Source organism: Glossina fuscipes, unplaced genomic scaffold (assembly GCF_014805625.2).
Source record: "Glossina fuscipes isolate IAEA_lab_2018 unplaced genomic scaffold, Yale_Gfus_2 1, whole genome shotgun sequence".
NCBI classification, from domain to species: Eukaryota; Metazoa; Arthropoda; class Insecta; order Diptera; family Glossinidae; genus Glossina; species Glossina fuscipes.
In genome coordinates, this window is record NW_023998415.1 from 41,049,658 (window position 1) to 41,071,586 (window position 21,929).

A 21,929-nucleotide genomic window follows, 5' to 3' on the forward strand; every position below is an offset into this window, starting at 1 on the left:
CGAGGCAAGAGTAAAAAATGTATATAGAAATAAGTATTGTAGTACATTGATAGCTATGGTTTTTGTTGTTATACGCACCACGGTAAGATGGGGGGTATATGTTTTTTTTTTTTTTTTTTTTTTTTCCATAATGCATGTAACACGCAAAAGGAAGGTTCGGGAACCCAGCAAAGTATATATATATACTCTTTGTCAGCGTGAAATGCGCAATTGATTTAGCCATGTCTGTCCGTCTGTGTGTCTGTGCGGTGTGCGTTAGGGTTACCCTCCTGATCGCAAAGAAGAAGATATCGATCGACATCAAATTTGTTAAAAACATTGCACTCAAGGTGGTATTGAAAATGGGCCAAATTGGTGCAGCAGAGCAGTAGCGCGTAGTAGAGCATAACCTGAACGCAACTCAATTTTTTTCAACAAAAATTTTTTGATTTTGGTTCGTTACACGGAAATTGTTAAAGTTAAAAAGCTGAACTTTTCATATTTCCTGAAGGAGTTATGTCTGCAGTATATATCGAGTATGATAGAAAAACGTATCCCAGACGAGTTTTGCTATATGTAGCAATGTGGTCATCATTCGTCCAGTCGCTTCCCGTTTCGAATGAAGCAACTTACAATCGAGTATACCTGCCGGCTTTACTGTGTTATAACTTAAATTTGTGTGCGTAAAGCTCATAAAGATAATATCTCGATATGACAAAGCCATAATTCGACCAATGAACCACAGAGAAATTAATGCCATCTCTTGAAAAAAAAAAATCGACCACGATTAGTCCTTACATCCGTCATACATATGAAATGAGTAGATCTTCTTTGGCCTATCTGAAGTGAAATCTCCTAGGGAAGGCGGCTAATGGCTTTATGGGTATTGAGAGTTTCTCAGCCTTAAGTAGAGCAGCTTTTGAACTGTAATCTCTATGAAACTTAAGAAACTTTTAACTTATTGTATTAATTCATCAGTAGTATATATGTGCATTGATTTAATTTTCAGATATTTCCAGCCTGATATTTTGTCATTGATCGATTAGTTAATAAAAAGAATGCCGGTTCTTTGTGAACGAACGATACCGAACCGTAAACTAACCGTACTAATGACGTTAAATAAAATTTAATGAGTTAATATTTATAGCGGCATTGTAATGAATTTATTGCTAAAACAAATTATAGAATATTACTTTTAAATAATTGTTGCGAATTATTGCTTGTTTGCTATTAGTTATATAATATGCAATAATTAGCGATAATAAGTCTCTAAATAAATATTAAAGTAATGTTTTTTTTTTTTTTTTTTTTTTTGTTGAATAAGTTATAAATTAAATTATTTTCTATAATTTCTTGATTTTTTTAGGATAAAAACTAATTCAAAGTCACAAAATGCATAGAGCAAATACAGCCTTCACGTTGGCGATATCGCCAATAGCCCATCAAAATTTTGCCACATGGCTTCTGAAAGGCAGCAATCAAAGGGTAAGTGTTTCATCAAATATTCAATTAAGAAAAAAAGGCCCCATAATATTCTCACCCATCCTTTTTCTTTATGTAAATAATAGGTTCTTAAGAATGTTGCTGCTGCTTCTGCTGCGTTACGCAAATACAATTCAGCTGCCGCTGAACCCTTTGCAAACGGCACTACGGCTTCATATGTCGAAGAAATGTACAACGCTTGGTTACGCGATCCTAGCTCAGTGCATACGGTAAGTTAGGAAATTTTTCAAAAAAGCATTAAATAAGATGTGTTTTACTCTACAATTTGCAGTTAGTTTTTAAATGCCGAAGACTTTCTGACAACGACGAAGCGAACAAATTGATTCAAAGTTTATGCCACTAGTTGCTTTCATAAAACTAAGACAACAAAAAAAAAAAAAAAAAAAAAACGGGACCATAATAAATAAACAAGAAGTAGAAAAGTAATATTCGACTGAGACTGAATCTCGCATACCATCCGCCATTAAAATCTTTGGTGTCGCATACTTCTATTTATTATCATCGAAAATTCCTTTTACTTCATTAAAAAAATTAGTCTACCACGTATTAGGATTAATGCACAACACTTGTCGCATGCTACTCTCCAAGTCCCCTGTAATGAAAAAATTAGTCCACTAAATCGTGACGATCACCAGAATTAATTTAGTACTAGCATATTTACCTTGTCGTCATCTACTCTCCAAATCTCTTTATTTTATACACATATCGCTGATATTGTTAAAAAAAAAAAAAAAAAAAAGAATTCATCAGATCGTTGTGTCCGCCATATTTATGTTATAATTAAGGTGCTTAATATTAAAAAAAGGAGAAAAATTTCCAAAGTTCTGCCTTGTTTACCATATGACTGATTAAACATAAAACCTTAAAAAAGCGTAAAAAATAAACTTTAATCATTTGTAATTTTGTGTGAGCATACGGGGCCGGTATTTTACCATTTTTGCACATAAATAGTTGAGTTTTTGATGCAGTAAATGTCGAAAATTGTAGCTTCCTATCTTTTGTATTTCGTGAGTAATGAGTGAAAGCTCAGCCATTTTTGTTAACAAAAACTGAGCTGTGTTCAGTATACGCTCCAAGGCGGCTTTGTGCTTTTACCAATTTGGCCAATTTTTAATATCAACCTGCAGTGCAAAGTCATTCAATGTTTCCATCAATTTTGAAGTCGATATCTTCATTTTTGCGATGAAGAGAGTTTCAAAAACACATCACACAAACGGACAGACATGGCGGAATTTACACTAAAGTAATCTTTATAAAACCGAGATGAAGCCAAATTGATCGAGTTATCCCTTCTTTACCTTAAAGCAAAAGCGACATCAACAACAAACCTTAGACAAAACTGTTCATAGCTTTCTTCAAGATTTCTGGTCATATAATTTTAATAATATCAAAAAAAAAAAACGAACGAACCTGTATAAAAGGTTTTTGGAAAACTAACTAGTGAAACTTGTTTTTTGACCTAGAGGCATCTCGGTCTATTTTAAATAATGTTATTGACTTTTGTTTTTACAGTCCTGGGATGCGTACTTCCGCAGCAACACCTATTGCGGACCTCCAAATTTGGCTCCTATACAACCAAATACTTTACCAATGACTGCTTTTGCTGGCATGTCGGCTCCAGCCGGCGTTGCTCCCGATTCAAAAACCATTGACGATCATCTGGCTGTGCAGGCCATTATTAGAAGTTATCAGGTATGGTTTTCTTTTAAGAAAAATTTATCAAATGCTAAAATTTGGGGTATTCTTTTTAGTGTTTTGTTATCTTTATTGTAGTCTTTTTTCTTTTTTTTTTTTTTTTATTAGTTGATTCAATTTAATGTTCTTTTTTATTTGGTTGTTTTCTTCTTTTTTTTTTTTTAATTGCAGTTTATGTTAATTTTTTATGGGTTAAATTCTTTCACGTTTAACAAAACAAAAAAAAAAAAAAAAAAAAAAAAAATTTGTTTTATTTTTTTTTTTTATTTTTTTTTTTTTTTTTTTTTTTTTTTTTTTTTTTTTTTTTTTTTTTTTGATCAACTTTTATAAAACATAGTTTGTACTTCTAATGCTTTACACAAAGTTCATTGCAGACGTTTCGATACATTGTAGTAAATGTGCCCGAGATAATATTAATTATGGGCGGATTTTTGTAGATTTTAAGTTCGATTTCGATACGCGCTGTCGCAAAAGGAAAAGTTTTTGCATTGGCCAAAAGCAACCCACCCGCATGCAGCGAATCATTTTTAGCATTTTCCGAGTACAAATCATTTTGCATGAAGCAGAAACGCCTCCTTTGAGGAAGATAACATAGAAACAATGCTGTTAATAAACTGCAGTCTCCTTTAAAACTCGGTCTGTAGCGCTGGGCGAAGCTAGCATTTCATATATTTAATCACAGATCTGACAATTTTCTTTAACACTTGCCTCTTTCATTTTCTTCCTTTACGGGCAGTAGTTAAGCATTGACATGCGCTAAAGCCTTTCAGAGAATCAGTTCAAAAGACTGTTAGACATGGTGCTGAATTCTATTTCATCTTTGGATAACCGAGCAGAACATTTATTAGAATTTAATTTTCTAAAAATCCAAATACAAATAATGTACGTCCGTCCCTCTTGCGTTTTTTCCCCCACCAAATTTAACTTTAGTAAAGGTTTTTATGACGGCCTAGCATGATGATGTAAAATGTCAAATTGCAGCGCTGCGTCAATCAAATATAGACTATATTGCTTTTCCTTCGAGTATATTCTTTAAAGAGTATTACGCGCGTTTAAGATAACTATCGCAAATTGGCTTTTCTTACTAGAGAAACTTTCTGTTAAGCAAATATTCGATATAATATTTTTAGTTCTATCCAATCTCCTAAAAGTTAAGTATTAATTAGTCAATAGAATCAATTAATATAAATAACTCTTATCTATGACTTAAACTTGTCTCTCCTCTTTTAGTTTTCATAAATCATTTTTTATAAATATATACGAATATTCATAATTATACATAATATATAAATATAAATATATATTTATATATATATATATATGCATGTATATATATATATATATATATATATTTATATATATATATGTATATATATATATACATATACCGATATAGTCACGCGGTCATTTGGCTTCTGAATTGGATCCATTGGGAATTCTAACTGTTGAAAAGACCGTGGGCAAAGACGGTCTAACACGTCGTGCTAACGAAGATGTTTTACGCCAGCATTCTGGTTTTTTGTTTGGTAATTTTGTGTTTTTCTTTTTTCTTGTAACACTTTTCTTGTTTAAAATCAAAAAATCTATATCTAAAGCGATTTTTCGGCCTATAATCCCGTTATATTTTTTATTTTATTTTATTTTTTTTTTTTTTTTTTTTTTTGTATATAGAAGCATTTTTTCAACAAAATGAAATTCGGAGCCTTAAATAAAATCATAATATATACAATTTTTTTATATATATATTTTTTTTTCTATCTCATTATATATTGAAAATGTTGGCAGGCTTTGAAATTATAATTATTAAATGATTCTTATCCGGAGATTGTTCTTTATAAATGTTGTTCTACACAGACTGGTAGAGGGTTTGGCTAAACAAAAAAAAAAAAAAAAAAAAACGCAAAAAAGAATTAACATATTTTCTTTGGTTTCCTATTGTTTAAAAAATTTAAGTTACATGTACAATGCTTCACTAATTTATTTTTCACTCACTTTTTGTGTTTTCCTCAGTGTTTATATTAATACCATAACCTTCATTTATTTACGCATAATTCAAGAATATTAAATTCTTTATTAAATCGGTCACTCTTTTGTGAAGTCATTTTTAGTTGTAAAAATTTCTCATTTATCTGATTCAGATTGAACTTTTTGATATATACCGTTTGGTCTTTCTTTTTCTTATGTATATATATAAATAATACTGTGGCCAAAAAATAAGACCAATATTTAAGTCAAATTGCATGGATAACAGAATATCAAAAATGTTTGTTTTCTAAATTGGTAGCACTCTGCCAGACATCTTTGGCAACTTTCACATCGTACATCAAACGTAAATAGTGTTTCAGTTGCGCTTGGTTTTATACAACGCAAAAAGTATTTCTTCTGCTTTTATTCAATGATTTTGTTGAATAAAAAAGAAGTTGCATTGAACTTTGTTTGCCAAATGAAATGAGATGAGATGAGATATAGACTTGCGGGCACGGCTCTGAAACAACTGATTAATCGAGCGAACGCTTGCTCGTGCAGCTGAATTGCAGTTGAGTCAAGACCGAACATATCGCGCTGTAGTCGCAACAGTTCTCTGCGATTCAGTGGGTGGTCTTGTACGCTATGAATTTCTTTCGCCGAGCGAAACACACAAATTAGCAAGGAATATTAATTGAATTTGAAAACTATTTCGAAAACGGTTAAATAGATTTGGAATAATAAATAGATTTAAAAAGGAAAAAATTAAATTGGTCTTAATTTTTGGACAGAGTAGCATGTATGTAGCCAGCACATTGTGTCAAATGTTTATAACGTACAAAACTAGGCAGTGAAAATTGTCTTAACAATATATATAATCTTAGAAAACATGATCATAAGAAGGATAAAAGGAAGAAGAAGAAGTCGAAGAAGAATTATTCGTTAATTGTAGGTGTGTGAACAAGTCCGCTCAGAAAAATTTGAACACATTTAAACAAGGAAGAGAAATATTCATTTTATCTTGTGGTTTCGAAGATTGTGCATGCTACGGATAAATATGTATTGTTGATCAGTATTTTTGACTCAGATTTAACTGTACCACAGGAAAAGAAAAAGTATGCAGTAAGCTTGAAAGTTGGCTCACTCACATAGTCGAAAAACTAAACTGAAATGTTTTGATTTCAGAAAGCACAGAAAATCCTATAGCATATTTTATCAATTCAGACATCCATCTGAACTTTGACGAGTACATTAACTAACTAAAGCTTTGAGTTATGAAAGCGATCACACTGATCATTTGAGATATGAAAGTGATCGTGAAGCAAAGAGCTGCAATTTCTATGTAGTTGATTCAGCTGTTGCCGACATTAAAGGATTCAATGGAAAGTTAGATATATATAGTTTTCTTTACACTCTTTATAGAAATATTATAAAATTTTATTTATCTTATGACACATTTTTATTGCTACTATGGCCACTGACTGCTTGAAGCAAATCTATTACAGGTAAAGTTACGATGCCGTGCATATACACGAGCAAAGTTTCTCCGATTCGGAATTTCGATAACGTAAACTATTTATAAATGAAACGAAATGATTGTTGCATGCGTTTCTCGACCTTTTCAATTTAAGATAAAAAACGAGGCCAAACGTGTAAAGTCCATTATACGCCAATCCAAGCAAGTAGTATCTTTCTCTCGAAATAAATAGTTAATGAGAAGAATTGAATCTTCTTGATAGTGAGAAGTGCCGATTTAAAGGAATTCTTATTCTTTGAGATGACTTAATTAATTGTATTGAAGTAGTTTTTTTTCTTTTTAAATGTATTTTATATGTTGTGTTGTTTGTTTCCTTGCGTTATGTTTTCATTTAGTATCAATTTTTAATTTTTTTATATATAGCTTTTTAATATTTACTTTAATTCGAAATGCTTTAATTGTTTCTTTTATTGTTTTTTCTTCTTCTTTTTATGTTCTATGCTTTTTTTTTCTCATATTCTCACTACTTGAACTTGAACGATAAAAAAAAAAAAAAAAATACAAAAAAAATAAATTTAAAAAAAAAAAAAAAAAAAATGAATATATAAAATTCTTACTCATATATCTCCCAACATTGAAACACTCGAAAAACTTTATTTGAAAAACTTTGGTCTGATCTCATATGAAATTTTTCAATATCTAATTTATTTCCCCAAAACTGAATTGATTGAATGATTGATTTAAAAACAAAACAAACAAAACAAAACATATAAAAAAACCAAATTAAATAAAACGAAAACTAGATTCGAGGCCATAACATTGCTCACCTCGATCCCCTCGAAATTAGTACCCCCGATTTGCCCGGCAACAGCACAACGAAGGCTGTTTATGCTAGTTTCAATTTTGGTAAGTAAGTTAAGTTATTTTGTTGTTGTTCTTGTTGTTGTTGTTTTGGATAGTATCATAGTATATATCTTTACTTTCCATCACCAAATTCTGTCCTGTTTTCTGTTTCTGTCTTATCTCTTTTAATTGTTATCCTAGAAAATTTATCTTTTGTCATGTTGTTTAGTATTGCGTCCTTCTGCTTGTTTGTCCCCAATTCTTTTGTTAGCTTTCAATTTCATGTAAATTTTTTCCATAATATTTTCTTCCTTTTTTTGTTGTAGTTTTTAAGGCTTGCTTCTTTTTTTTTTTTTTTGTAATAATCTTTAATTTAAGATTTTTGAAAGTAATGAGAAATTTGCTTAAATTTACAAAATTTTGAATAAATGAAAAAACTGAAAAAGAAAAAAAATTTGTCTGAACTTAGAAGACACAATAAGATATTAACGCTTGTTATGCCTTTTTCAAGTGATTCTTAAATATTCACTTTAATGCTTGATTTCAGTGTTTCAATAAACTTAAGCAGATTTCTTTATTTTATTAGAAACTAATAAGTTTTGTTGTTTAACTTTTTTTTCCTAATTTTTCTTTCTTTTTTTTTTTTCAATAATATAAATAAGTTATATATAAATCTCTTGCCTGCCTTGATTTTAAAAAAAAAGAGCATGTTTTGTAAAAAAAAAAAAAAAAAAAAATCTCCGAATTTCAATTGTATTCACAAAATTCTTCAATTTCAAGATTCCTTACCCTTTCATCATATATCTGAATATAAATTAATATTTTGTTTTTTTTTTTTTTTATATAAAAATAAACACAAAAAAAAAAAAAAAACTCTAAATAGGTGAACAAGATATGGATCGTAAATTTAAATTGCCCAGTACTACTTACATTGGTGGTGAGGAACCGGCTTTGCCTTTAAGGTTAGTTTTGTTGTAATCAGCTTTAGTGATTATACTTTACAGCATAGCATACATAAACTGTAAATTATCCTAAATCTCTGATTTATCAGATAATTACCAAAACTTGTATTTGGCCATTGTATAAAGTCAATCTAACTAATATTATAACTTGAAGGTATTATTTGGAATCAATTTTTATCTTTTTCTAATTAGAGAAATTTTAAATCGCTTGGAAAACGTTTATTGCAATAGAATTGGTATTGAATTTATGTTCATCAATTCTTTGGAACAATGCAATTGGATACGTAAACATTTCGAGACACCAGGCGTTATGAATTTCACACCCGAACGGAAACGTTTAATATTGGCGCGTTTAACCCGTGCGACTGGGTAAATTTTTCTGATATATTACTAATTAATTATAGATTAGATTTTAATGAAAATTTCATTTTTATTTTGTATTTAGTTTTGAAAGTTTCTTGGCCAGAAAATTCTCATCGGAAAAAAGATTTGGCCTGGAAGGCTGTGAAATGTTAATTCCCGCCTTAAAAGAAATTATTGATATATCTACCGATCTGGGTGTAGAATCTGTTATTATGGGTATGCCTCATCGTGGTCGTTTAAATACTTTGGCCAATGTGTGCCGTAAACCGTTGCACCAAATCTTTACTCAATTTGCTGGTTTGGAGGCAGCTGATGATGGTTCCGGTGATGTAAAATATCATTTAGGCACATATATTGAGCGTTTAAATCGTGTCACAAACAAAAATATCCGCTTGGCTGTGGTTGCTAATCCCTCACATTTAGAGGCTGTTGACCCAGTCGTGCAGGGAAAGACTAGAGCGGAACAATTTTATCGTGGTGATCAAGAAGGCCGTAAGGTAATGTCTATTCTTATACACGGTGATGCTGCTTTCTGTGGTCAAGGTGTTGTCTATGAAACAATGCACTTATCTGATTTACCTGATTATACTACTCATGGTACTATTCACGTCGTGGCCAATAATCAAATTGGTTTCACTACTGATCCTCGTTTCTCGCGTTCCTCGCCTTATTGCACTGATGTGGCTCGTGTTGTCAATGCACCTATTTTCCATGTAAACGCTGACGATCCGGAAGCCGTAATTCATGTATGCAAAGTCGCTGCTGAATGGCGTTCTGCTTTCCACAAGGATGTCGTTATTGATTTGGTCGGCTATCGTCGTAACGGCCACAATGAAATTGATGAACCAATGTTTACTCAACCTCTTATGTATCAAAAAATTAGAAAACATAAGAATTGTCTTGATCTCTACGCTGACAAATTGATTGCTGAAGGTACTTGTACCTCCGAAGAAATCAAGTCAGTAGCTGAAAAATACGAAAAAATTTGTGACGAAGCCATGGAATTGGCCAAAAAGGAGACTCATATTAAATACAAAGATTGGTTAGATTCGCCTTGGTCTGGTTTCTTTGAGGGCAAGGATCCCTTGAAAGTATCGCCAACTGGTGTTAAGGAAGAAACCTTAATACACATTGGCAACCGATTTTCAGCTCCTCCTCCAAACGCCGCTGAATTCGTTATACACAAGTAAGCTTTTACTAATTTCCGACGAATTGACAAAGTGTAACTCCGGTTTGTATTTTTTAGGGGTCTGACACGTGTTTTGGCTGCTCGTAAGGCAATGGTCGACGAACGTGTAGCTGATTGGGCGCTTGGTGAAGCCATGGCCTTTGGTTCTTTATTAAAGGAAGGAATACATGTACGTCTTTCCGGGCAAGATGTAGAACGTGGCACATTTTCTCATCGTCATCATGTCTTGCACCATCAATTAGTTGACAAGGCTACCTACAATCCTTTACAACATTTATACCCTGATCAGGCTCCCTATTCAGTCTCAAACAGCTCTTTGTCCGAATACGCAGTATTGGGTTTTGAACATGGCTACTCCATGACTAACCCCAATGCCTTGGTTTTGTGGGAAGCTCAGTTCGGTGATTTTCACAATACGGCTCAGTGTATTATCGATCAGTTTATATCGAGCGGTCAAGCTAAATGGGTGCGTCAATCTGGCTTGGTGATGCTATTACCTCACGGAATGGAGGGTATGGGCCCTGAACATTCGTCGGCACGTATTGAGCGTTTCTTGCAAATGTCCTCTGATGATCCCGATTACTTCCCACCCGAATCTGATGAATTCGCTATTCATCAGTTGCACGACATTAATTGGATTGTTGCTAATTGCACTACTCCGGCAAATTTGTTCCATATTTTACGTCGTCAAATCGCATTGCCGTTCCGCAAGCCTTTGATTCTCTTTACACCAAAATCTTTATTGCGTCATCCTGATGCCAAAAGTCCCTTCAGCGAGATGAGTGATGGCAGTGAATTCCAACGCATCATACCAGACAGGGGCCCAGCAGGCGACAATCCCAGCTCCGTTAAGAAAGTTATTTTCTGTTCTGGACGCGTATACTATGACATAGCTAAGACACGCAAAGAAAAGGATTTGGAAAAGGAAATCGCCATCGTACGCGTGGAACAGGTAGATACTTCACTTAAATTGAACCTTATCAAAGAGATATTGTTTTCCTGATTATATTATTTGACCATATTTTAAGATTTCTCCATTCCCCTTCGATTTAATCAAAGAGCAATCAAATACATATAAAGATGCTGAATTCGTTTGGGTTCAAGAGGAACACAAAAACCAAGGTTGTTGGTCTTATGTGCAACCTCGCTTTTTAACCGCTCTAAATCACAGCAAAGACGTTGGGTAAGTTCAGAAGTCCTATATCGTAAGCTATGGTCTTTAAATGTGAAGGCGTTTTAAAAGTTTATCGTTTTGATATTAAGGATATCAAAACTTCTTTATATATGTTGTGCTTAATAAGTATTTTTTGATTTAAATTTTAGTACAATTTCTTTGTAGATAAGAAATTCCTCTGATTTACGATAAGTTTACTTTGTTCTATTAGTTATTAATTTCTCGTTTCATTTCTTTTTTTTTTTTTTGTTGCTCCGAAAAAAAACAAAAATCACATGTTCTCTTCTTCTTCATTTATGATTAATTGAATTATTTTAGTCGTAACATTTTTTTTAAGTGATAACAAACACTTTTTGCAGTGCTCATCAATCTTCCTTCTTCTTTATTGTAGTGAAAGCACAACAATTTTTTTATATACACACATATATATTTAAAGCACTCATTGCATTGGGACTTTTTGCTACTTCTCTTAAAAGTTGATATGAGGAGAAGGAAAAAGCATTTGCTTTGCTACTCGCAATTTCATTTCACATTCTTTCTTTTAATTATCATATGATCTTTCTATATATTATAAAATAGCGTACTTTTCCCTAGATATATCATTTTCATTATATTTGTAGATGTAAAATTGCCAACAATTCATTCATAATTATTATATCATTTTCTCCACGACACCATGTGAAAGAGTTTAAAGTTTACGATCAAAAAGTGTTTTCCCATTATAACTTATTCTTCAATGTACATTTTTTCAGACATTTGTAAATTCTTACAAATATTATAGACTGACATTAGGGTAGGTGTCCTCTTTTCCTACTTAATGTTATGTTTATTCTTTTAATTTTACTCTCGAACTCTTATTAAATTTTTAGCACAGCCAGGATACATGATAGAACTTAGACTCCTCTTAGTAGCTCAAGCTACAAAAATTACGTCTATTAGGATATTTCCTATATAGTGTTTAATAATATCTCCAGTATATTGTTTACTTATTTAACTGTTCAATGATGTGGCTTTTCCGGTGAACAACAAGAAAGCCATTAACGTAAAATTTGCGCTGTTTTATCTCCTCTACCCATTTGATCGGTCATCTGTTTCCTTTACACGCTAGGTACACGGTAGTCGATGTTCGAAATATCTTGCAAAAGTTCCAGATCATGCCCAACGTTTGCAAATTGAAAATGAAAAATGTGAATTAAAATTCAAAAGTCTTAAACAAAACTTGTGAATTGATTGATGGGTCGATTACCGCGCCAGGAACCTCAACCATCGGATATCCTAAGCTCTAGACTATACGGCAGATTTAATAGGTATATCACACCCTACGCAGTTTCTTATAATTAATGCAAAGGAAATAATTAAAAATTGATACTAATCGTTTGAGTTGCATAACATTACATTTTTGAATTTAATATTATTTATAAATATGAAGTTTACTTACTACATAGAATTTACGAATTCTAATTTTCAACTTACAAGTTCTGAATGAATGAATGAAGCCTTATTGATGTGAGTTTTTAAATGTGGAAAATTCGTTTCTGTACTTCGTTATAGAAAAGTTATTTAATCGGCGTATACGAAATTTACAATAATATCAAGAGTTTTTTTTGTTGACCAGAAAAACATAAGGTTGCCATAAAGTTTACGACCAGACTTGTGGTCCCCCAAATTGTTGTTGTGAAAGTCGTTCTTACATTGTTGGGCACAAATCGGTGAACCTAGTTTCTTTACGATTAAAGCCAGATATTTTTTATAAACTGTTAAACTATTTATAAATTACACTGGGTCCTTGTTTGATATTATAATTCCAGTTGAATGAAATCTTACTTTCCAAAAAAAAAAAAAAAAACGGAAAAAAATGTTTATTTTCCATCTCTACTTTATTGGCTTATAAAATATAAAATTCGACATTAATTAAATTAAAGCATGGCTTCCTTCTTTTTTTATTTATTTACACCTCTCCTTTGAATTTACCCAATAAATTGTATATTAATTTTCCTTTGATGTTGTTTTTTTTTTTTTTTTTTTTTTTTTTTGTTTTTAAAAAAAAATTATAAAAAAAAAAAAAAAAACAGTTTTGTTTGACAGCCAATGTAAATTGTGTTAATGTAGTCCACGTCACTTTAATATACTTTCACAACATGAAACCAATAACAAAAAGATTAAAAACTTTTGTGAAAAAAAAACAAAAACAAAAAAAAAACTCAAAGCAAATTGAATCAAATCATTCAGACAAATTTCCATATCGCTTTTCTTTTCTTGTGTATGTATATTATTGTTACAGCCTCAGTGATGTGTCGTCCTCTCCCTCTGCTACTACTAAGACTACTACTACTACCACCACCACCACTAGCACTACTAATGTCCAAGATTCCGATACTAGTGATACTGTATCATCCCACATTAAACCGAAACCTTGGTTAAGTCGTATGTTTGCCAGCAAAACTGCTGATGCTGCTGCTGACAAGGCCAATACATACGGTGGCACTCAGCAACAACAGCAGCAGACCGGTGCTTTTTGTGCTACCAAACATTTCGATCTTAAGAACGTACATCATGATTTCAATAGGCCCTCTGGTAATGCGGCGGCACCCGGTGTGCGTATTTCAAAAACTGGACGCAAAATTAGGTGAGGTCGGCTTTTTCTCCACACATATACGTATACACCCATTAAATTTTAGTATAAATTGTACTTATATCTTGGTAACGAAATTTGTTAACAACTTTTTTTTTTTTTTTTTTTTTGTTTTTTAAACTACAAACAATTACGCAATTAAAAGTGAACTGTGCAAAATATTAGTACAAAGCAGAGTAAATAATATTTTAGTACGATGATGTTTCGTTAATTCATGTTGTTTTTTTGATTCATCGTAGTACTATAATATTAAAAAAGTTGTTCGTGTCAACTTGACAGCAAACAATTGTCTTTTAAAAATATCATTTCGTAAATTTTGTATTCGAACAACTTTCTTCCTTACATTGAAAACATTTATTTGCAGTTCACTATTCTGTTGTTTTGAAGAAACGATTTTCGATTTTTTTTTTTTTTTTTTTTTCTATTTCTTTGTGTTTAGCAGATGTGTTTTAAAGTTTTATATTCATAAGTTATTATTATTGTTATTATTATTTTTTTGCTTCTATATGAGATTTGTGTTCACTTCGTCTATATTCTTAGGTTAATTGTTAAACTACATGTTCATGAAATGCATGTGCATGCTTGTATGTCCATTGTTTAATGTGGTTTCATCATATAATGTGCGTTTATGATTATGTGTTCTTATATATGAGTGTGTAATGTTTCTTATTCTCTCTCTCTTTCTCTTTCTTTCTTTCATTCTCTCTCCCTCCCACCGCCTCCTTCAATATTTTGTCCTTAAATAAAAATATATGCCTATTTTTTTTACAACTTATTTTGCGAAACAATTAAAAATTAATTTACTTAAATCAAATTTTACAAAGAATATGAATACGCTCTTCAAAAATTCGTGCCTTAGTGCGAGAAGATTAGCTTTTTTGGCATTTTATTCTGAATTCTAAAATTTCCAACATAAATTAAAATGGGGAAAGCAAAGTAATGGACAGACAGAATTTCGCTTCAAATTCTAAAGGTTTATTTATTTATCACTATTAATGGATACAAATGTACGATCTCAGCCGAAATTTATTTCGATTCCTCAAAAAAATATAATTGACTCTAATAAGTGGGAACGAAAACGACGACTTCAATCATCAGTGCATTTCTGATTAATTTATCTCCAAATGTAAAACTGTTGCTCGTAGCTCGATGTGTTCATCCGTAAAGGAATGCTTTAAAAATAATTTGATGAAATCAACCTGAGAAGGATAGCATCCATCATCTACCATCGTTATATTTCGTAAAGATTTCGAATACTTGCAAAATCTTATTCAGAGGACTGTTGTCACATTTTTATGGCATTTTTATTCCAATTACTTCTAAGATTACGAATTGTAAAAGTTAATAATATAGTCTTGGGACTTATCCCATCTGCTTGGACGTTTGAAAAATCCATAATAGCGAACAATACTATTACATTATAAATAATTTCGAATTGCTCTAAATTCTCTCACATATATCATAATGTTTCTGTACCATGCAGACGACGACTCCAATTTATTGATTGCGGGATGTCTTTTGGCTAACCGAGCATTTAAGCGAGCAATTTATGATAAAGTCATTGCACAAAATCCAAAGTGTCTGAGAACATGAATGATAGTCGTAGGTTAATCGGCGGATATAGCTAAATCGACTCATAACTGTTCATTGAGAGAGAGAGATGGAGAGAGAGAGAACTGATTTAGTTTATGTTATTCTCTCTCTCCTCACACCATTCGTTGTGACTTATGGAAGAGAATGAAGACAGCCATCTTCGTGAGTCCATTTTAAAATTTATTTTAATATAAATAAACTATTTTCTCCAAAATCGTAATTTTTTCCTAAATCACTAAATTATTAAACGTAGGAAGAATGACTACATTTTCTCATTCTCGCACTTATCGCTGTACTACAATTTGCCCAATACTTTCACTTTTCGGAATTTTAGCAGGGAACTTTGTTCACTTATTTGTCTTCGACTGACTGTTCTTCCTTATCTAAATTGATTTTTGGCAAAATATATCCGTTTTCAAAACTGAATCCTATAGCAGAGACGACGACTAGAAATTAGTTCTATCCGTTTTCTGATGATCAAAAATGCATTTATTTCGAATGGAAATTAATGAACAGTTTAACCAAAATATTGTCCATCGCTGGCTATTTCTACTACTAGTACTACTGCTACGTTGTTCCTACCTTTTCGAACAATTTTTAAATTCTATCGCGAGAAAACTTCTATTTTTTTGTGAGGCTATCGCTAAAAGAATCTACATTTGGGTATCGTTCGAGTAAACTGTAAATAATCTATTGAAACGCATGTCAAACGAAAATAGGAATGTCTGGAAGCAAGGAAGCTAAGACATTCCAGCAAATTAACTGTAAACCATTTACTGTACTAGTTTTGCTATAAGGACCTGACTTCCCTCGTACTAAAAACTCACAATATTGTTATGTCTTTTCACGCATACCGTGATCATTTCTTGTCGCGATTGCATCAATTATTATTGGTAGCGTTTCTTAGTGATCCATTGGGATTCATTTGGGTTCGAACAAAACATAATACATCACCAAAGATGTCGTAGCACATATATCGTTCGTTCATCACGCGTGAGAGCTTAACAACACTATCTTTTACTTTTACGCAAATCGCGTCTATTTTTTTTTTCATGCAACAGAGCTACTCTTATTGAAAACTTCAAGAACGCTTTAAGGTGATAATTTGTACAATTGCTTATAATCTTTAGGACAAAGAAAAAATCGTTTTATTCAAGTTTTACTCTCCCTCCCTCACAAAACGAACCGAACCGAACTAATTCGTATTCCGAGTACATCAAAGTGTAAACATTACAATTAGACAAGATCGACCATTAAATGCCAACCACCAAATCTATCACGTCCACTACAATACTACAATTCTTCGTGTATTTCGTAGGCAAAATAGCTGTATAAAGTAAAAATCACTCCTTATTTCCATATGAAAACATATTCTCCATAAAAGCTGCTTGTGTTGTGTGCTGCTTGTAAAGTTAACCTCTTGGTTAAAATTTAGCAAAAAATGAATTTTCTCATCTGATATATTATTATTCTTCACCTATTTCTGTCATAAAGTATTAAAAATTCGACTTGCATCGACTTTTGGCGACAACTCGCAACTCGGGGGGCTTAAGATTAAAAATGGACCTACATAGCCCCCAAATTTCTTATAGTTCATATCTGCGTCAAATTTTCCATTATAAAATAAAAAAATTGAATCTTTTTAGTGTGCTAATTATGGCGTCGGTTATAAGTCGAAATATTAAAATACTCAGCAATTGTTGCAGTAAATCTATAATAATCGAGAGATTCTTCAAATGAAGTCTGTCTGTTGGAATGTGAACAGTTTCATCTGGTTTTATTCAATTTATATATGTACCATCTTCTGATCTCATCAAAGGCCTAGCATTATCTTCTTCTCGTATAGTTGACTTAATATAACACCAAATATCTTGCTTTTCTTTCAATTTTCAACTATTTTCATCATCTTTGTCCTTTGTATATAAATTTAGACGACGACACAGTCTTATAAATGCACTTGGAATTCGTTAACATTTCACTCATCAATCGTTATAAATTTCGGACTTCATGTTTTTTTTTTTGCTCACTGTAATTGGATAGTTAAAATATCATTTCATTTTTGTTTTTGCTTTTCTTTTTTTCTTGTAAAGAAGACTTTCATCGTTATTACTATCAATTTTCATTTAAACGTTTCAAATTGTTTGCTTTGTTATTTTCATTTTAATTTTAATTTTTTTTTTTTTTAACTTTTATACAAGAATATAGAAAGAATATATTTAAAATCAAAAAAAAAAAAAATTGAAAATTTCTTTATGCTCTTTCACTTTAAATAGCTACATTGGTCGTCCATGCGGTGCTTCGACTGCTACCGGTTCAAAGGCTCAGCATATACGTGAATTGAACGCCTTCCTGACTGATGCCATGAAACTGTAAATTTGGTATAAAACGATTTTCGAAGTGTTCAAGTCGAACACTCATATCTATACCGCTATAATAAACTGACTGTAGTGATCATTTCGCAGGAACAACAACTCCGTATAGAGTGAGAGAGAGAGAGCGTTAGACAAAAAAAAGGTTTATTTTTTATTTTTATATATATTTTTTTTTTTTATTTATTTATTTATTTTTATTTTTTATTTTTATTTTTGTATCCTTTATGTCTTGTAAACTTTCTTTCACAAGTTATACACATATATATATATAAATAACTAGTTTTCTTCACTTCGGTTTTCTCTGGACTTTTATTAATTATTGATTTTTGCTTTTTTATGTACGTGTTGTCAAAACCCCAATGACAACAGCAACAGGAACAATAACAAATTACTATTATTACTTAATTTAAAATCAATCGTTAAGATTCTATTATTATTACTATTTTATTTTAGATAATTTAAAGAAAATATATATATATATATATATATATGAAATATATGTAGAGAGTTTTAACACAACGTGAACGAGAATGAATGAAAAATATTAGCAAATAACGAAAACAAGAGCAAATAACGAATTCAAAACAATTCACATAAAATACAATTTTTATTTTTTCTAATTTTAATTATTTATTTTTAATTATAATAAATTATAATTTTAAAAAAGAAGAAACGAAAAATAAATGAAAAATAGTTAAACAAAATCAATATAAATAATAAATTTGGTTTTTCTCTCTTTAGATTATGTATTTTAACAAAACAACAATGTATTAAAAAACAAAAGAAAAAAAGTTCATTTTTTTTTTATTTTTTTATTTTTTTTAAATATAAATAAGTAATTCGATCATGACAGGAAATTAATAGGTAAGCTGCTGAGCAGACTTGTTAAAGCATATTGTAAATCGAAAATAAAATTGCCTCTGTACAAACACTTATTAGTTTTTTTTCATTTATATTATTTACAATATGAAATATTTTTATAAGAAAACATTAAATTGCATCGGAATTAACTTTAAGTTAAATTAATGATGATGATGATGGATGATGATGATGATGATGATGATGATGATGATGAATTTGTCTGCTGGAATCATTTAGGGACAGAGTACATAGCCATATACAACTACAAATTGTTCTTTAATCAATCAAGATATCCTAAATAGCCTAAGAGTGCATCTATATGGATAATCGATGTTAAAATCTGCTCCAAAACCTCCTCCTCTCGTAATGAAATTAGCTGCCTATTTACGTTTTCCACTTCACATGTGACGCGAAAGGTCTAATCATATGAGTTGAACAATTTCTAGAGACATTGTGGGTTGATCCGTCCGTTCGAACTGAAATAAACATATATATACTCTTGGTAAAAGTTTTACAGACTATAATTAATGGCAGGCCTAAGGCGGACGAGGTAATAAAAACAGCTTTTAAAATACTCCTGTAGGAATTTAGCGGGAACGCTTAAAGTCATCTAAAGATTTGGCATCCAATTGATGGTCAAAATCAATCGAGTTTAAAACGCCCATAAGTTGTTCTAATTGGATTTTATTAAACAACTTAAAAAAAGTATTCCGATCGTATAAAATCGCAAATCTGCTCAAGTACACTTGAATACTTGTCAATACCCTTAATATACTGTGTGCCTCACGTTTTCCTTTTTTGTCTTCATTTTTTTTTTTCTCTCTTTTTTTCTTATTTATATTTTCTTTTTATATTACCTATGAAAGTTCAAAGGATTTAATGTCTTTTGCGAGAAATGAGAATGACTTTTGATTTCCTTTCACAATACATTATGAAATGAAAAATAATTCATGTGATAATATTAAAAAAAAAAAAAAAAACAAAAAAAAAAAAAACAAAAGAAAAAAAGAAGAGAACCCTTTCATATTTCATTCGTTTCAACCAAGTGATACTTGAAATTTAATATCCGTCAATAGTTGAATTCCTAATAATTTTTTTTTTGCTTTTTTACACAGAAAGATATCATAAAAGGAAAATTTTTTACAATTTTTGTCTTTTTAAAAAAATTATTTTTTTTTAATTTTTTATTCGTATATTGAAAGTAGATTGAATAAGTGAATAAAAGTATACTTCATGGTATAGTTAATTATTAGAGTAAAATGGCTTTAAAATTTACAAAATATCTAAAGAAAATTTATCATAACATAACTGAATGTTACGAAACAACTTTACATTGAATATAAGCGATTATTTAGTTACGATAGTGGTAGCAAATGTAAAAAAAGACTTCATTTATTTAGTCTCTGAACGAAATGCACAAATAAATTATCAAAAACTTATAATTAATACACAGGGCAAATATGCGAATACGCGCTAAATCCTAACATATTTTACTAAACAGTATCGCAATATTGAAAATGGATAAATAAAATTATACAAAATTTAAATGTTTAAAAAGAATAAAAGTAACAAACCAAACTGTGTTTCATTTTTTTCAATTTTCTTCTATCATAATAATCTATGAGGTCCGACAACATTCTTTTACTCGAAAATGGATAATAATGTAAATGTAAATGAAGGCTTTCGCGAACAATTGAAACGAGATTCCAAAGAATTTATATTCTATTATCCAAGCAAGTGTCGCGATTAGAGTCTCTGCGTCTATTCGCCTAATACGAAGCTAAATGAATGGCTTTTAATAAAAATGAGAAATTTGAATGACGGCGCAACACTAAATGCCCTACACATCACTTCGCTTAATGCAGTTATTCATAAAAAGACTTTTCAAAATAAATCGTGATATGAAAAGGGGTCAAAAAAATTGCTTCGAAACAAATCATTTTCAATAGCGTTCATCCTTGGGCAAAAACTCGTTTGGGATATTAAATTTCATTAAAATATTGTTACAACTTTCCGCTTTTCTATTATAAGATTCGTACCACTAGATCGTGAATGTTTTGGTCAAGAGAGATACACTTGAAAGTTCTTTTATTTACAATTATATTTCTTCAACTTGTGGGATTATTTACAATTTTTTTTTTTTTTTTTTTTTTGGAAACACTTTCGACTGCTTAACTCAAAAATTCTTTTTCTACTCACTATCCCCTGCACAAATATTCTATTTATATATATTTTTACCATCATATTACTATAGTTATATATTATAGTTTCATATTTAATTCGTTAACCTGCTTTTCTAGTACTCCTTTTCTTCGGCCGGTAGCTGTATGACGCGCTGCGAATGTGCAATTAGTTTTTCCCTCTTTCGGGGTTTCATTACTTAGCTGGAATAAACAGGATTTGCGATTTCCGTAACAATTATGTTGAAAACTTGCAGCCTAAAATACAAAATGGGCAGACAAGTTCACATATAAGCGGCATATATGTTCTTCTGGATGATGGGTATACATCCGTATAAACTTAAGAAGCCTTTATAGTACAAGTGGTGTAAAGTGGTATAATAAATGATTGTAAATATAAAATGGCCTAAATCTATTCAAAAAGTCATTGTCAATCATTCTGTTGGTGTCATAAAGGATTGATATATCTCAAGTTATTTTGAGTATTGCGCGTATGTACATCGCCACCAACTTTGTATAGCCTATATGCAGCCTTACAGGACAAGTAGTGTTAGGTGGCATAACAAATGGACTATGAAGTGGCTTTAGAAGTCATTCTCAGCCATTCTGTTGGTGTAATGAAGGATGGATAGATGGGACTGTATATACTCTCTATATATGTACATAGAATATATGTGAAAATATTTATCGCTCTATCGATTTTGGTCTATGAGCGATGTGAAAAAAACACCTTGTTTTACTAGAGATTTGCTAAAGCAAACAGAAAATCCCTCAACTAGTGAGAAATTGTGCCATATGTAATTTCGAGCGTACGTTCTTCATCTCTAATTATAGTCTTCTCGTTATTTTGACCACCATTTTTGATGCCAGTTAAGCAAATTTTTGCTTTTTCAAGTACTAACATAATAGCGACATATGATCCCCCCTTGGGTATATCAACAATATTTAATATTACTAAAAAGACTTTATTCGTTGCTTTTTGTTTATAGATAAATTGTTTAATTTCTACATAGCTCTGGTAGAAATTAATAACAAATTTGAAGTACGTATTCCTTATATGCTTGTTGTAAATTATGAACGAAAGCAATTCCTTTCTTCTTTTATACCCATCACCGAAGGATGAGTGATAAATTCATTTTGT

The 21,929-nt window shown here is 31.1% G+C and overlaps 1 protein-coding gene across 4 annotated transcripts in view; it reads left to right on the forward strand.

Moving 5' to 3' along the window:
• Window positions 1-18,063, forward strand: part of LOC119631707 (2-oxoglutarate dehydrogenase, mitochondrial-like) — a 31,359-nt gene extending 13,296 nt beyond the window's left edge. For 3 of the 4 annotated variants that reach the window (XM_038024149.1, XM_038024148.1, XM_038024147.1), the window contains exons 2-12: window positions 1,346-1,464; window positions 1,548-1,691; window positions 2,995-3,174; window positions 7,423-7,525; window positions 8,346-8,424; window positions 8,617-8,793; window positions 8,870-9,973; window positions 10,034-10,928; window positions 11,005-11,159; window positions 13,432-13,776; window positions 17,649-18,063. In XM_038024149.1, the coding sequence (XP_037880077.1) occupies window positions 1,372-1,464; window positions 1,548-1,691; window positions 2,995-3,174; window positions 7,423-7,525; window positions 8,346-8,424; window positions 8,617-8,793; window positions 8,870-9,973; window positions 10,034-10,928; window positions 11,005-11,159; window positions 13,432-13,776; window positions 17,649-17,748 (3,375 nt within the window). In that variant the 5' untranslated portion in view covers window positions 1,346-1,371 and the 3' untranslated portion in view covers window positions 17,749-18,063. The remainder of the gene's footprint in view (window positions 1-1,345; window positions 1,465-1,547; window positions 1,692-2,994; window positions 3,175-7,422; window positions 7,526-8,345; window positions 8,425-8,616; window positions 8,794-8,869; window positions 9,974-10,033; window positions 10,929-11,004; window positions 11,160-13,431; window positions 13,777-17,648) is intronic. The other variant, XM_038024150.1, reaches the window with a different exon arrangement.
• The last annotated feature ends 3,866 nt before the right edge of the window (window positions 18,064-21,929 follow it).